This window comes from Balaenoptera ricei, chromosome 8 (assembly GCF_028023285.1).
Source record: "Balaenoptera ricei isolate mBalRic1 chromosome 8, mBalRic1.hap2, whole genome shotgun sequence".
Lineage (NCBI taxonomy): Eukaryota > Metazoa > Chordata > Mammalia > Artiodactyla > Balaenopteridae > Balaenoptera > Balaenoptera ricei.
Genome location: NC_082646.1, coordinates 71,318,762 through 71,335,334, shown reverse-complemented (window position 1 = coordinate 71,335,334; position 16,573 = coordinate 71,318,762). Strand labels below are relative to the sequence as shown.

The 16,573-nt window shown below is 45.5% G+C and overlaps 1 protein-coding gene across 2 annotated transcripts in view; it reads right to left on the bottom strand.

The window, feature by feature from the left end:
- SPON1 (spondin 1) overlaps positions 1-16,250 on the bottom strand; it is a 269,169-nt gene extending 252,919 nt beyond the window's left edge. For both annotated transcript variants that reach the window (XR_009504657.1, XM_059931183.1), the window contains exon 1: positions 15,821-16,250. Coding sequence is in view for 1 of the 2 variants with exons in the window: in XM_059931183.1 (XP_059787166.1) it covers positions 15,821-16,058 (238 nt within the window). In the remaining variant the exon portion in view is untranslated. The remainder of the gene's footprint in view (positions 1-15,820) is intronic.
- Positions 16,251-16,573: the final 323 nt, after the last annotated feature.

Here is a 16,573-nt window from a genome sequence, read left to right as displayed (position 1 = left end):
TCAGTGATGAGATGATCACATTAAATCATATTTTGTGTGTAAGTATTTGTTTACCTATTTGAGAGTCCTTCAAAGGCAAGAACCATGTCTTAGCTCAGCACAGTGATTAGCACAGAGTTGATATGTAATTACATTTACTGAATCGTGTTCATGGACTGCTAGACTCAGGGTTGTAAAGATGTCAATTCTTCTCAAATTGATTTATAGATTTAGTGCAACTTACATTAAATTCACAGCATGATTTCTGTGATATTGACAAGCCGATTCTAAAATTTATGTGAAAATGCAAAGGGCCAAGAATACCTAAGGCAATCTGGAAAAAGAAGGGCAAGGTTGGACGGCTTCTATTACCAGATATCGAGACCTATGCAGCTATAGAAATTAAGCCAGTGTACCATAACAAGGAAAGAAAAATAGGCCTGAATAGTTTGAGGTCCAGATAAAGTTCCACAAATATATGTGAACTTGATTTATCATTAAGGATATACTGCAGAGCAGTGGGGGGAAGGAGATATTTTCAATGACAACTAGGAAAACCGTGTAAAAAAGGTGAATCTTGGCCTTTGCCTCACATCTTTCACAAAATAAATTTCACATGGATTGTAGAGCTAAATGTGAAAAGTAAAACAGTAAGGTTTTAGAAAGTAGCATAAGATAAAATATGAATGACCTTGGAGTAGGAAAGAGTTTTTAAACAGGACATTAAAAAAAAAAAAACCAACACTGACAATAAAGAAGATGTGTAAATGGAATGGTATCAAAATTTTGCTTATCAAAAGACACTGTTAAGAAAAAGTAAGCCATGGTGTGGAAGGAGGTATTTGCAATCCATTTAACCAGAAATTGACTTTTATCCAAAATATATAAATTGACTTTTATCCAAAATATATAAAGAACTCTCTAAGACCAATAAGGAAAAGATAGAAAACCCAAAGAAAAAAAATAGGGAAATCACATGAACTAATACTTCACAGAAGAAGGTGCCCAAATGGCCAATAAACATACGAAAAGGCACTGAACCTCATCTGTCAACAGGGAAATAAGAATTAAATCCACAATAAAATACTACTGCATTTCCACTAGATTGACTAACCTTAAAAGGATTCACATTATCAAATGTTATTAACTGGAACTCTCACACACTATTGATGAACTGAATACGAGCAATTTTCCCTGGAAAACTCTTTAGCAGTATTTACTGAAGCTGAGCTTATACATACCCTATGACCCAGTGCTGCCACCCTTAAATCAACAGAAATGCAGACATATGTGCATCAAATGACACCTATCAGATGTTCATAGTAACATTATTTGTTTCCAGCTGGAAACACCCAAATGTCCATCAGCAGCCATGGATATATAAATTGTGGCCAGTCATAGAACTGAATGCCTTAGAGTAATGAAAATGAACAAATTACTGCTACCTACAACAACATGGGTAAATCTCACAAACATAATCTTGAGTGAAAGAAGACAGACACAAAAGAATACAAAAAGTATGAGGACATTTATATAAAGTTCAAAACCAGGCAAAGTAATCTATGATCCTAGAGGTCAGGTCAGTGCTTACAAGTGTGGGAAAGGGGAGGCAGTGCTGATTTGGGAGGGCACAGGGGTGCTTCTGGAGTTCGGGTCATGTTCTACTTCTTGATCTGGATGCCAGCTGCATGAGTGTATTCAACAAGTGATAATTCACCAAGATGCATGATTTGTGAACTTTTCTGTACGTAAGCCTTGTTTTGATAAGAATATTGTTAAACAATCTTTCCAAATGGTAAGTATGCATCTTTTTGTATATCTGTGCAGAGCACTTAAAGGGCTACCCATAAACTCAGCTTCCTGGAATGATGCGTTCCTGTAAGTTCTAGAAAACTAGAGTTCTACTCTACATTATTAAATACAACGCAGAAGATGGAGGCTCTGGGGGCTGAACTTGTGTGGTGTTTCAAGCCATAATTATCAGTGGTGATGACTGTGTTAGACAGTATAATTTGAAGGAAGAGAGGAGACCCTATCCCTCTAGAGAAGCCCATTATATGACTCTCTCCTGAAATGAACAAATGTGCAGCGTGTTCTGAGTCCCAGTAATGACTGAAGATGACTGCTTGGCAATAAATAATAGAATCTTCTCTCTAATGACTCCTCCCAAGGGCCTCCCAAAAGAGGCCATTAAGAGACCCAGGAAATTCAAGAAATAAGCTTATGAAGGATTAAAATAAAATTAAAAAAAGGTCCATTTGGAGCCATCCTGTGAGCACATACAGGGAACTGGTTAAAAGCAAAGATTTCAGGTTAGAATCCTAGAGCCACCACTTATTAAGTGTGTGACCTCTGGTGAGTTATTTGACCTCCCTGTTTCCTCATTTTTTAAAAAAATGAGGTTAACGACATTACCTTTCTATAGGAATGTAGAGATGACTAAATAAACATTTACCACAGTGCCTGGCATATATAAAGGATCCAAAATTGTAAAGGATGATGATGGTGTTGCTGGTGATGTTGAGGATGAAGACGATGATCAAAATGATGATGATGATGATGATAAAGATCATGATGCTTAGCAAGCTCATTAACAAACAATGAGTTTCAAAAAGCTGGCCCTTGGGGACAATGTTTGAACCTCCAGAGAAAAACTCTAGTAGGTGCCAATGTAGGACCACTGATGGGACTGCAGCAGAGATCATTGTCTTGGGGGATGATGGTCACAGGGCCAGGTTATGGGGAGATTTGGGTAAGTCCTTATAATGAACTGAGTCTTCTTGCAGTGGCTCATACCACAGACAGTGAGCCCTGTGAGGGTCTCTCAGCCCCTCCCACCCCCACATGATAAAGCTTTTCAACACGCCTTTCTTTCTCTTGAATACCTCTCACCAGTCTTAATTAAATATTTATTTGTGAATTACTTGTTAAATGCTGGTCTCCCCTAATCACTTGTAAGCTCTGTGAGAGCAGAGACCAAGTCTGTCTTGAACTACGCCTCTGGAGACACAGAGAGAAAAGACCCAGCCTCTGCCTCCTGGGAGCACACAGCCTAACAGCTGGGAGAAAAGGACACATCGGCAGATATTTTTATAACATACAATGGGTGTTATGGAGGTATGAATGAAGTGCGCTGGGATCCCAGAGGAGAGAACATCTGAGTCTACTGGGGGAGTTAAAGGAGACTTCAAGGAGGAGGTGGCATTTGAGCTGCAAATTGAATGACGTATAGGAGTTTGTCCAGTGGACAAGAGGAACAATTCCATCTCAGGCAGAGGGAAAGGCATGGTGGGCCAGTCTTGGCCTTGGAAACCAGAAGTAATTCTGTAGTTCATTAGTTGCACGCTGGGAGGGAAGTGTTATAAGAGGCTAGGGGAGGAAGGTGAGAAGCGGGGAGATAGCAGGGCTTTGAAGACTTTTGGCTAAGAAGTGCAGATACCACCCTGGAGGTGATGAGGAGGCACTGAAGGGTCTGAGTTGGGGAATGCCGTATTCAGATTTGTGTTTTAGGAAGATGAGGCTAGAAGTTGTGTGAATATTGGATTACAGCCTTTCCCTAAAAACCAGCTCAGTGGCAAGGGCCTCTCTGGCCTGTTTGTATGAGGACTGATGTTTCACACAGGAGCCTGGCCTCAAATCTCCACCAAAGGTGGAGTTCTCCCCTCCTTATTATAGGAAAACACGAGTCCCATCTATTTCCCAAATAACTTTCTGAGCCGTTCAAATGCTGGTTTGTCAACCATCTAACATAAACTCCAGTGCATCTGCTATGCCTATTGCCATCACTGGATCTTGTCTAGGACCATCACCCTCCCCACTCTACCTCTGGGTTTCGGACCCCTCCAGCCCCAGCCTCAATGAGAAGGTCCTGAACCAGATCCCAGTTCCATTATAAGGCCAGCCCCTGCCATCCACCTGCTATATGTTACTGAGATGCCCAGTCTTCCCGCCCCACACATCAGTCACAATGAACTTGAGCTTCTGCCTTAACTTGTAACATGGGATTAGTTATAAGGACTGCTGGAGCATTACATAAGTCATGGTGGTCCCCTCCCAACTCTGCTCAACTTGTGGAGCTCTGGGCAGCTGCAACTCACTTGCATACCTTACTTAGAAATTGGCAATTCAGCCCACCCAGCCAGGAGCAGGCAGGAGAAGATGCTGGTGACAGGCTGGCAGATAGGAAGGCAGGGCTAAAAGTCCAAGGGTGAGCAAGTGCATGTGGTGAGGTTGGATTATGCTGTTCGCTTGGATGACCTTCCTCAGTGAATGCTCCCAGCATTCCCCAGAAGAGATGAAATACCTCTCATTCCAGATTAAAGATCATGCATATTGCAAGTTGTAAGGGCTGTAGCTGTAGATGTACAATGGATGTAGCTAACAGACCTGCGTTCAAATTCCTCTCTGTTTACTACGTGTTACCTCGGACTAATTATTTAACTTCTCATTATCTCAGTTGACAATCTCCTGTAAAATGGCAGTTACAGTACTTCTATTGTTATCATAACAAGTAATGAATTAATATTTGTAATAGTAAGTATATATAAATTTGGCTAAATTAATAAAATATATTTAAAGATCAATGAGTCTCCCCTCTAAAATAGAGATCATCATCATTTCATGCATTTGTCATAAGGACTAAATGAGATAAGGTATATGAAGCACATTGCAACCATTCAGTAGAAGTTCATTCTTTCCCCCATGTGCTCTCTCATCATGGAAAAGCTGGGAGCCAGGTGAATGGGTCCTGAGCTAACCAATATGTGGCTGGGAAGAGGAATGGATGGGAAGAATACTCCTGAGGAATTGGAGATATGTCAGCCAAGAGAATGTATCTGGGGGAGGGTAGGAAGTTCTAAGGGACACATGCTGTCTAGGACCCCCACACCTTCCCTTACACTGACTATGTGATCTTTGGGGCTGCCAATCACAATCCCCCTTCTCTCTCCTGAAATAGCAAGTCATAGAAGTGACTGTGACCCAGATGCAGTCTATCTCCATATCGTAATGTACCCCATTCCCCTGGGTATGTCACCCAAGCTGGGCCAATCAGAATCCTTCCCTGGGATTTTTCAGCTTGGAAGTAAAGCGGGAAAGGCTTTTCTTTCAGTTACAGAACTGAAAGTCTTTTCACTGAAGGTTGTTGACAGCTAGCTTCCCTGGCACTGGGAGAAAGTTTATCTGCAGTAAGAAAAATTGTGCCAACACATAAAAACACAGCCAAGAGGTAAAGGATGGAAGGAGAGAGAGAAGGTAAAAGGAGTGAATGGAAAAGATGGAAAGGAAAGGAGAAAGGGAGAGGAAGAGAGAAAAGGAGAGAGGGGGAGGGAGGGAGAGAGAGAGAGAGAGAACTTTGTTCAAGTCCCTAGATCCATTTATACCTGAAGCTGGCCAGATCCACCCGTGGGCTTTCCAAATATAGGACTCAATAATTCTATTTTTTGCTTTAATTAGACTGTGTTCCTGTCACTTGCAGTGGAAAGACTCCTGACTAATTTTGGAACAAAGAAAATAATTCTGCCTAGACTGTAAGATTCATTAACAGGCTAAAGAAACAGTACTTGTGACTAAACTGAGGTGGATGACCAGCAGGGTGGCAGTTAGTATTTAAATGCCACTGAGGTAACAGAAAATCAGTTGACTTCAAAACTATTTTAATTAGATGTCAGCTTTGGAGAAAGATTTTAAGGGATGTCAGAATGCTCTGTCCTAAGCCCTGACCTGCTCATCATTCTTACCAACTTCTTAGCTAAAGCCTTCTAAGGTTTGCTTGTCAAAACGGTGGATAATCCAAAATTAGATTATGTGGATAGGTCATTCAGTGACAGAATCCAGATTCATGAATGGTTGACAGCTACCGTGATGGACCCAAACATGCTGGATTAAGTCTAATGGGGAATCATGTCAAAGCTTATGTCCTAGGACCAGTTTCACTAGTACAGGGAAAGGAGGGCGGCAAGCCTTCCCACCAAATCACAGGAATTTTTTGCTGGCTGCAAGCTCAGTGTGATTCCAGAGTACAACACAGCTGCCAAAATAGCGAGCACAAGACCTGGCAAGCTTAACACAAACACGGTGTCCAGAACAAGGGAGATAATCATTCCGCCATGTTCCACCCTGATCAGAGCACATCTGGAGTCCAAGGTGCAAGGGAATAAGGAAGAGTGTCCTACAAAGAACAGTTGAAGAAACAGGGCATTTTAATCAGAAGAGAAGTCATAGTACCTGTTTCTTCACAAACATCTCAAGGGCTGACATATGGCCAAGGGGAGACCTTATCTGCTGGACTCCAGAGGACAGAACCCGGAGTGATGAGTGGAAGTTACACGGGAGGCAGTCTTTGGCAGCAGAGATGCACAACAAGGTCGCCTTAGCTCAGGCTCTGCTGATCTGAGAGTGTTGTCACCTAGAGGAAGCTCACAGCTCTTCCCTCCCCACCACTCCTCGGCCAAGGCAGGGGAATGTCACCATTGTGTTGGCTCTGAGGACATGCCACTGGCCACTGTGTTGACAGAAACAGGATAGGGCAGTGATGTGACCAGGTGCTAAAGTATGTGGGACTAGGAGGCTGGGGGTGGGACTGGGAGAGATGGGGATGGGGAAGCACATTCACAGAAAAGTGGCCACCTTTTGGCCACCTTCTCTTTGTGTCTCACCATCTTGCTTTAAAAAGAGAAAGAAAAAGAAAAGAAAGAAAGAATATAGATTCCTGGAATCCAGCCCTTTGTTGGGGTGGAGCCAGTGAAGATATATATATATATATATATATATATATATATATATATATATTTTTTTTTTTTTTTTTTTTTTTTTTTTTTTAACTTTCCAAGTGATTCTGACACATAACTAGGTTTGGAAATCACACAAATGACTCCACAAAGAGCTGATTCCAGGGAAAGTCACTTTAATAACTGGTGTCTACGTTTGATGGATCAACAATCCCCTCTGCCTATTCTCCATGTAATCAGAGTCAGTGTCTGAGGCTGGCAGCTCCTTCCCTTTGCTCTCTTGCCTGCTGTCCTTGTGCTCTTCACCTCTGAGCCATCAACGATCCGGCTTCCCACCATGCATATGACTGCCGATCTCTTCGCTTCCAACAGCCTTCACCCTGGGCCCGGAGCATCTCCCTGCCCTCAGCCTCCAGCCAAAGCCCCCAGGGCACTGAATGAGCATCCTTTCTCTCTGCTGCCACCACATGGAGATCCTTGCCATCTGTCCCCATTCCTTGGCCTCACCTCTCTCTGGCAGAGGGAGAAATGCTTTCCCTTCCTTCCATCCAGCTCTCTTAGAGGGAGATCTCACTTCTCTCTTTTAGAGGGGTTCTTGGGGTTTAAATGATACATTCACTTTTCGATAAATAATGATTTAGTGCCTGTGATGGCCACACGCTCTTTTGGGTGCTGGCGATAAAACGGCAAACCAGAAAGGCAAAGTCCTTGCTCTCATAAAGCTTGTATTCTAGCTCGAGGAGGCAGATGATAAAGATCATTTCAGAGAGTGGTTCAGGGGTATGAAGAAAATAAAACCAGGCAAAAGTAAGGAGAAACATAAATTGGTGGTCAGAGAAACCTCTTTAAAGAGATAACATCTGAGCTGAGACTCAAAAGACAAAGAGTGAGCCAAAGATCTGGGGGAGAGCATTCTAGGCATGGAGAAAAGCATATACAAAGGCCCTGGGGTGGGAATGAGCTTGGTGTGTTTGGAAAATTCAAAGGTCAGGGTTGCTGCTGTGAGGGGGAGGAGAAGAAAGAAAAGGAGGAAAAGAAAATGAAGGAGAAGAAAAAAAGGAGGAAGGGGGGAAGAAGAAGAGCACCAGCAGAGCTTCCTGTAGCACCTAGAATCCCCATTCAGTTCTTCCCGCCTGTCTGAGTCTGCCCACCTCCCCACACTCCCATCCCCCCCCACACAATATTTTGTGCTTGCAGCCCTTCCCTGCCCTTCCCCCTCTCACCTAGTCTGTGTTTGCAAATATCTCAACCACAACTGTAGACAGGATTCAAGTTATTTCCCGCGGGTCTCCTAGACCTCAGCAAATCAGTGGATGTGAGCGGGCCCCTGTTTAAAGTTTCCCTCAACTTTTCATGGCAGTTTTGAATATTCTGTGAAAGTTAGAAGCCTGGTCTATGTAGAGCTCACAAAGGTCTTCTTGTGGTGTTACCTAACTCCTTACCTTTCCTATCCTAGCCTCAACTCCAGCCCAGCCAAGACACCTAGTAAAAATGAGCTAGCTAGCCACACAGAAAGCTTCACGTGATGTAGTGAGCTCTCTCACACTGTAGGTGCTCCAGAGAGGTGCATATGACAGGAACCAGACACAACTGCACACCATCAGAGAAAAAACAGAGAAAGGAAATAATACTTGAGATCATTTGGGCCACTTGCCACTGTATTCAACACATGCATGCATGTGTGAGGGAGCATGAGCTGTAACTCTGGGTTCCCTTAGTCCATCAGATAGTGAGTATTTCATCCTTGTCACGTCAGTGTTTAAGGACCAACAAACCAATGGTTTTACTAGTGATTCAACTGAGGAAACACTGGTCTCTTCCAATGCTGGGGGGAAAAATAGAAGTGCTGGACTTACTGAGAAATGTCAGTTTGTTTCTATTCCCCACTAACAAAACTATCTGCTGGGGCACATAAATAAGGCTAGATTGAATCTAGTATCCATGTGATTGTTTATGTAAAATTGCAAAGGATTTTTAAGGAATAATTATGTGATTTTTGCTTTCCATAGTGCCTCTTGACTCTAACCCTCAAGCAATATGGGACTCCTCTCTTGAAAAAGAACATATATATATATATATATATATATATATTCAGTTAATATGTATTAACTGAATCACTTTGCTGTACACCTGAAACTAACACAACATTGTAAATCAACTGTACTTCAATTTAAAAAATTTTGATCTCAGCAAATTTAGTAAATTCCACAGCAGATTAAGAGCACTTATTTTAAATTAATCTTAATAAAACAATGCATGATCAATGGGATCTGATTTGGAGGAACTTATCTATTCACTAAGAGAATGAGAACGATAGTCTTCATTAAGACTTTAAAACTAAAAAAAAAAATGGGACTCCTCTGTAAAATTATTTCTTCTTTTTCATTCTAAATATATATCCCAGTGAGGTTTTTTTATTTTCTCTTAATTTCTTTCTTCTCCTTCCCCTCCTTTCTCTCCTCCTCCTTCTTCTCCCTCTTTTCCTTTTTCCTCTCCCTCTCTTGCATTTTCTTGCTTTATCCACTTCTTCCTTCATTCCTTCCCTTCCTTGCTGCTTCCTTGAGGAAGGGTGAGACAAAGGAAGAGGGTGAGACAGAACAGGCTACTCTGGCACATTGGCCCCTTTTTTCTTCTCAGTATGAACCCTATCAACACACCACACACAAGCGTGCGTGCACACACACCTACATCAACACTCCTTCCCCTACTGATTCATTTAGCAGGAATATCAATTCACGTGCTGTTGAGAAGACCCACCTAGACCACCTATCACTGAGAAAGAGAACATGAAACATTGTTTTTACAAGACTATGCATTAAAACATGTGACAGAGACGGCTAACTGCCCCTCCAAATCCATTTTCACCTTCATCCTTTTGAAAACTAAATCCCTCCCCAAAGTTTTCACTGGGCATGTGGCTGCCCAGCTAAATGCTATCTTTCCCAGACTCCCTTGCAGCTAGGTGTGGTCATGGGACCAAATTCTTAGCAAGGGAGTGTGTTTGGAAGTGCTAGCTGTGATTTCTGGGTCACATCACTAAAAGAAAGCTGCTTGCCTCTACTTCCTTTCCCCTCTGCATGCTGACTGGAACTCAGATGTGTTGGTAGTGAGCTGGCTGTCACCATGCTGATGAGGACAACTCCCTAGAACAGTGCTGTCCAATAGAAATAAGCTCAAGCCAGGGGAAATTCATTTTACTTGTTAACAAGTAGCTGGTAGGAATAAATGTTAAAACAAGTAAAATTAATTTTAACAATATATTTTATGTAGCCTACTGTATACAATTATAACTTCAACATGTAATCAATATAAAATATTATTAATGAGAAGCTTATTCTTTTTTCATACTAATTATTCAACAACCAGTGTGCATCTTATGTTTACAGCACAACTCAATTTGGACGAGCCACATTTCAGGTACTGTGACTTGTGGCTACCTTTGGACTGCAGAGTGCTAGAAGATGGTAGAGCACAAGACAGAAGGAACCTGGGTTACTGATTGACCTTGTGGAACAAGCCACCCATCATTTTGGATTTCCCATTTATCTCTTGTTTAAAACACTGTATTTTGGGGTATCTTTGTAACATGAGCTTAGCCTGTATCCTGACTAATACAAGATGGTAAGGTTTTTTTTCCCTGCAGAAATTGGTATTGACCTACATCTGACATTCTGTATAACAAGCTAATGGCATGTTTGTAAACATATCAGCAATTATAGCCCATTGTTCCAGTTGAGTCAGCCAGCTGGAATGGAACAACTTAACTGTGTATGGGAAGTACTCAAGTTTTAAACCTTGAAAAATTCCAACTTTTATGCTTTCATTTTTTTGTATGTTCTGGTTTTTTTTGTTTCATGAAACTCAAAGCAACAATTCCCACAACTATTAAGCATGTAGATATGCATGCATCTTTTAATTTTTATTATCTATTTGAACTAAATACTTATGAAAAGGGAGCACAAGTTAAAAAATTAAAGTTACCTAATAAAAAAAGAAAAGAGGAGAGGTGGGGTGTCACTTATAATTAATTACAGTTAATCATCAGCAGTGCTTAATTTAAAAAAAAAAACACTAGATAAGAAATAGTTTATTTGAAAGACCTTATCCAGCTTAAAATTTTCAGATTCTACATATATACTTTTCAAATATATAATTTTACAGGCATATAATATCTGCATATAAAAACAAAACAACAGTCAAATTAGGTTTTTTTATTTCCAATTTGTTGGTTTCCCCACAAACAAAAGGAATTGGCTAAAGATTGGCAAGGTTCTTCGTGTTTCTAAATTAATCTTCTGGTTTATGGGGAAATGCAATACTGAAGTCTATAAAAAGAAAATGTAAATAAGGACCCACCACTTCATACTTTGTGTCCCAAGATATGTCAATTATTATCTTTTTTTAAAAAATTAATTAATTAATTTTATTTTTGGCTGCGTTGGGTCTTCATTGCTGTGCGCGGGCTTTTCTCTAGTTGCGGCAAGCGGGGGCTTCTCATTGCGGTGGCTTCTCTTGTTGCGGAGCACGGGCTCTAGGCACATAGGCGCAGTAGTTGTGGCTCACGGGCTCTAGAACACAGGCTCAGTAGTTGTGGAGCACGGGCTTAGTTGCTCCGTGGCATGTGGGATCTTCCCGGACCAGGGATGGAACCTGTGCCCCCTGCATTGGCAGGCGGATTCTTAACCACTGCGCCACCAGGGAAGCCCTGTCAGTTATTATCTTGATTTGCTGTTGCTGTTTTCCTTCAACAAAGACTCAACATCTAGAAGGCTGAGGGTAGCTGGGTGAATTCAGTCTACTCCTAATTTATTTTATTGAGTCAGTGTAGAAGACTGGTTAAGAGCAGAGATTTAGGAGTTAGACATCCCTAAGTTTGTATCCTGACTCCACTGATTATAGCTGTGTGACCATGGGCAAGTTACTAAACCTCTCTGAGATTTAGTGTCCTCATCTATAAAATAAAAATAATAAACTGCCCCAAAGTACTGGAAGGAATAAGTGAGATGCGTAGGAAGTACTTAACACAATGTCTCATCCAGTGCTAGCTGCCAAGTATTTTTCTATTTCCAAAATAAATAATGATCTCATAATATGTGTGTGTGCGTGTGTGTGTATGTGTGTGTATATATATATATATATATATATCTATATCCTACTGTATGACAGTTTCTTTTGACATGGATTATTTCTAATTCTCATAGCTACTCTGTGGGCGGTGGGAGAAGCAGCCTCATTTTACAGTTGGAGAAACTGTGGCTCAGAGAGGTAAAGCTGCCTGCCTGAGGTCACAGAGTGAATGTGTGACTGAGCTGAAGTGGAAACAGACCCAGCCAACATCAAAGCCTGTGTTCTTTCTACCAGGCGGAGGTGGGACACTCTGAAACACACATTCTTATGGCAGTGTGTGCCCCAAAGAGAGACAAAGAAAAAGAAGGCAAAGCAGCTTTGGAGGTCTCCAAACCTCCTGGTTTAGAATAAATCCCTCAATTATGCTTGAAGTTGGACAAGTATTTATAATCTCGACTGGACATTCTTTCCCCATCAAGTTCCTTGAAATTTCCCTTTAAAGAGCATCTAGGAAAAGCCACTCTCATTAGCCAGGGTCTGGCTTTATTTTCCTAATAAACAGACCTTTGGACAGACAAAAGAGCTTCTTTTATTTTCAATCAATTCTTGAACATTTCAGCTGATTTTCTTCTATTTGGCTTGAAATTGGGATCTGGGAATGGCTGGTCCTGCAAATTGTCCTCCTATAAGGGAAGCCCCTTGAGGATCCTCAACTTGTTATTTTTAATCACTGTAATCTCTTTTTCAAAGGAGGCCGTGGTCAGAAACAGAGCAGGCCTTTCAGAGCTTTCTAAAGCACAATTATTGCAGAGGGAGGAGGATTGGGGGGAAGAGGGAGGGAGAGTAGAGAGATGTGGTGGGAGAGAGAAGGCAGTCAATATAGTACTAACAACTTGGAAAAAGGCTGAATCATCATCTCAGCTGGATCCTGGCTGTTGAGAAGAAACCCCATGTTTCAATATTTTTCTTAATAGTGACCATTTTATTCCAGTCTAGAATACCTAAAGGATATGCTGGGGTGGGGGGCATGGAGAGCAGAAGCTCTTTGGGGATGAACTAGAATACTGAGGACAAAGGTTTGCGGCAGGAAAACAAGCCATTGATTCCAACGATTGTGAGGGGCCCTAATTCAGGAAAAAATGAAACAGCAAACAGAACACCAGGGGAATGTTAATTTCCATAGCCTTAAGTCAATACCTAGAGCAGAATGTATTAGATTTACTTCTAATATAACTATTCTAAGAAAGTATAAGCCAACAGAAAATGTCACAAACTAGGCCAGTGCCCTTTTCTTCCTAACTCTGAGTGGCAGAATCAGGTTTGCTAATCGCAGAGTATTTTACTCAGAGGGCCTTAGCATGGTTCCTGCAAGATCTTTCGTTCAGGATCTCTTAGTCACCAGAAAGGAGATAAGATGATTGCCCACCAACAGCCTGAGTCGGATGTCACAGTCCCAAAGGCTAACCTTTTAGGCTGGAATAACCTACAAGGTGAAAGTCTAGTGCTCCCCTCCCTACTAGCCCGTTTCCACCTGCTGGCCATGGAGATACTTAAGCAGTCATGGAACCTCTCTGTCTATGTGAATCCCAGATGCATCTCTGTCTCAGTGCTGGGGCCACTTGCTGCCAGTGCTTGGACAAACTGGGAGGATTCAAGTGGGAAAAGAAACCCAGAAGGACTCTTGGCCTGCGCAGCAGACTAGCCTGAATTACCCAAAAAAGAAATCCTCCCAGGACTTCCCTGGCGGTCCAGTGGTTAAGACCACTGTGACTCCCCGCTTCCACTGCAGGGGGCACGGGTTCAATCCCTGGTCGGGGAATTAAGATCCCACTTGCCATGCAGTGCGACCAAAAAATTAAAAAAAGAAAAAAAGAAATCCTCCTGGTCCTAAACTAGGAATAGTCTAAGGCAAGCCTCATGATATGGAGAAATCATTCATTCATTCATTCAATTATTTCATGAGGACCCAGGTAACTGGCATTCACTGGTAGATTGGCTGAAAGGAGTGCTGAAAAAAACCTACTTTTAAACGCATGCACACACACACACACACACACACACACACACCCCAGTAACAAATCTGACCAGGCACATCCCTCCATTATTAAACCATTAGGGCCCCATAGCCAGCTCAAACTAGCATATATTGGGGGCCCGCTGTAGCTCAGGCATGCTCATCTTTATGCACTCATTCACTCCCTACAACCGCCCAGGGTGGTTGGATAAACAGCTGTTTTCAATAGCTGGGAAACAGGTTCAGAGAAATTAAAGGACTCGAACAAGGTCACACAGCTACTAAACCCCGGTCCGCCTGACTCCAGAGCCACCTCTTTCCCTGCCACGTGGAGCTGGGACAGTTTTCCTAGGGAACGCAGGCCCTCGGTTTGGGGGAGGACTCAAGAGGCCAGCGGGGTTACGCCCACTTCCCTCCAGTCCACGGAGAGGACTGGCTGCTTCCCAGCTCCGAGGAGAGGCTGCGGCCGCTTGTAGGCTCTCAGGGCAGCTCAGCCAACCCGCCGCCAGCTCCCCGGGGCTGGGCCGGGTGTTCTCCACCCCACCCCCACCCCGCCTGTCTCCGCGGAGTAGCCAGCATCCCGCCGACCCGTGCCGGCTTGCAGGGGCTGCCCGCCCGGCGCTGAGCGCATCCACGTGCAGACTATGCCGGGAAGCCCGCTCTGGGTAGCTCCAGGTGAAGAAAGTCGGGAACACGAACTCGGGAAAACGGAGGAAGCGTTCTGAGAAGGGTTGCTCCCGGTCCTGGTCGCCTGTGTGGCCCGGGCCCCCGCTGACACTGCCCCAAACTTTCTCCAGTGTTGTTCCCATTGCTTCCTCCCGAGATGCTTAGGAACCGGGAAAGTGGGGATGGAAGAGCACCCCACTCGGTGCCCCAAAGCCCCCTCTCTTCCTGCTTGGCCCTAGAATTGACTTTTGAAGGGGCAGGGGTGAAGGGACACGCGCCCTGTCACTCCCCGCCCGCGGGGCCCCGGTGAGGCCAGGCAGGCTTCCTTCCCTGCCCGACGTCCTGGTTCACGACTGGAGAAGGGCAGCTGCAGCACGGGGAAAAGATGTCTGGGGAGATGACCCGGCTGAAGAGAGGGGCGGTGGGCCCTGGGGAAGGCGTCAGTGATCTTCAGGTCTGTGCGGGTCGAGCTGCCTGTCCTGCCTGGGAGGCGCTCACTTGCTTGGACATCCCCTCTCTGAGCTCCCGAAAGCCGGCTCTCAGCTGAGGAGCGTAGGAACGGCATCCCTGGGGCACTGAGATTTGGCGTTGCGGGAGCCAAGGTCCCAGCCTCCAGGGAGCAGGCCTCGGAAATCCGGGCTTCCCTTCCGTCTTCATCGGATTCCCTTTCCCTGTCCGAAACTACCTAGAGCTCCCTGTCCACTGGGAGCCTGTCTTAGAAATCCAGAGCCTTCTCCCTCGCCTGGGACCATCGGAGAATAATTTGGAGTTCTTTCCAGGGACCCTTCCGAAAAGCTTCAGGCTCCTCTCCCCTCCTCCTCGTGCCCTGGGACCAGTTAAAGTAGAAGCCGAAGTCCCTTCTCCTGTAGGGATCTGCCCGGGGAAGCTGGAGTGACCATCCCACTGGGGACCGGTCAGCGAGAAGCTGGTTTCCTTTCTTTCAGGGATGGGAGTGGGGAAAGCCGGAGTCACCACCTTGCCTGGGACCCGACTAAGAGAAGCCAGGGTCCGCTCCACTCCAGAGACGGATCTGGAGAACGGCGAGTCTCCACCTCTCTCTTGGAGCCGGCGGGGGAAGAAGCCAGGTTCCCTCCCAGCCAGGCCAGAGTGACGCGTCGCTCCGCTACAGCCCATGCCCGGGAACCGCGCGTCGGACGTGGGAGCTGCATCTCCTGGCTGTGGCCCGCGACGGCCCCGGTCACTGGCTCGGGGCTAAAAGGGCTGAGGGCATCCAGGACAGAAGGGCCCTTACCGGGCTGCGCCCGCGCTGTGCGCCTGAGAACCGCGCGCCCTCCTCCCGCACCGCGCGGTCGGCGCCCTCCGGGGGCCGGGTCCCGCGCCCTCAACGCCACGGAGGGCCACTTACCGCGGTAGCTGGTTCCCGGCTTGTAGAAGTCAGGGTCGCCCTCCACACGGAGGCTGAACTCGGTGTAGCCCTCGCGCCGCGTGCCCTGGACGCGCAGGATGCGGCTGCAGTAGCCCTCCGACTTGGACACTTTGTCCAGGGTCTCGTCGGAGAAGGCCAGCGCCGCGGCCAGGGGCAGCGCCAGGGCCAGCAGCGCTGGACTCCGGCTCAGCCTCAGGGACGCCGGGGATAGCCTCATCCTCGCGGACCCCCAACTTTGTGCCTGGCCGCCGGCTCGCCACGCGACTCCTGCTCGAAGGGGTCCCCGCGGAAGCGAGACCTGGCAGAGCCCGGGCGGGTAGCGGAGCTCGGAGCCGGCGCTGGCGACCGGGAGACCTTGCCGCCTCGGCTTGGCGGCTGCCGAGCTGCGCTGCGCTGAGCTGAGCCGAGCGAGCCGAGCAGCGCGAGGAAGGGAGGGCGGCGGCGAAGGAGGAGGAGGAGGAGGGAGGGCTGATTTTGCCCAGATCCCCGAGCGCAGCGCTGTTTTGTTTCCGCGCTGGCGATTAGCGGCGCGGCCGTGTTTATTTTGCGACGCTGGATTCCCAGGGTCTGGCGAGGAAATCATAGGGTACAGGGACACTGCGGACTCTGTCCCACCACCAAGGAGGCTGCTGCCCCAACCCCCTGGACCCTGTGGAGTAAGGGTGCTCCAAGGAGGGAAAGACTGAGAACTTTTGTTGCACACCTACTCTGTGTCTGGCAATATTCTGGGCC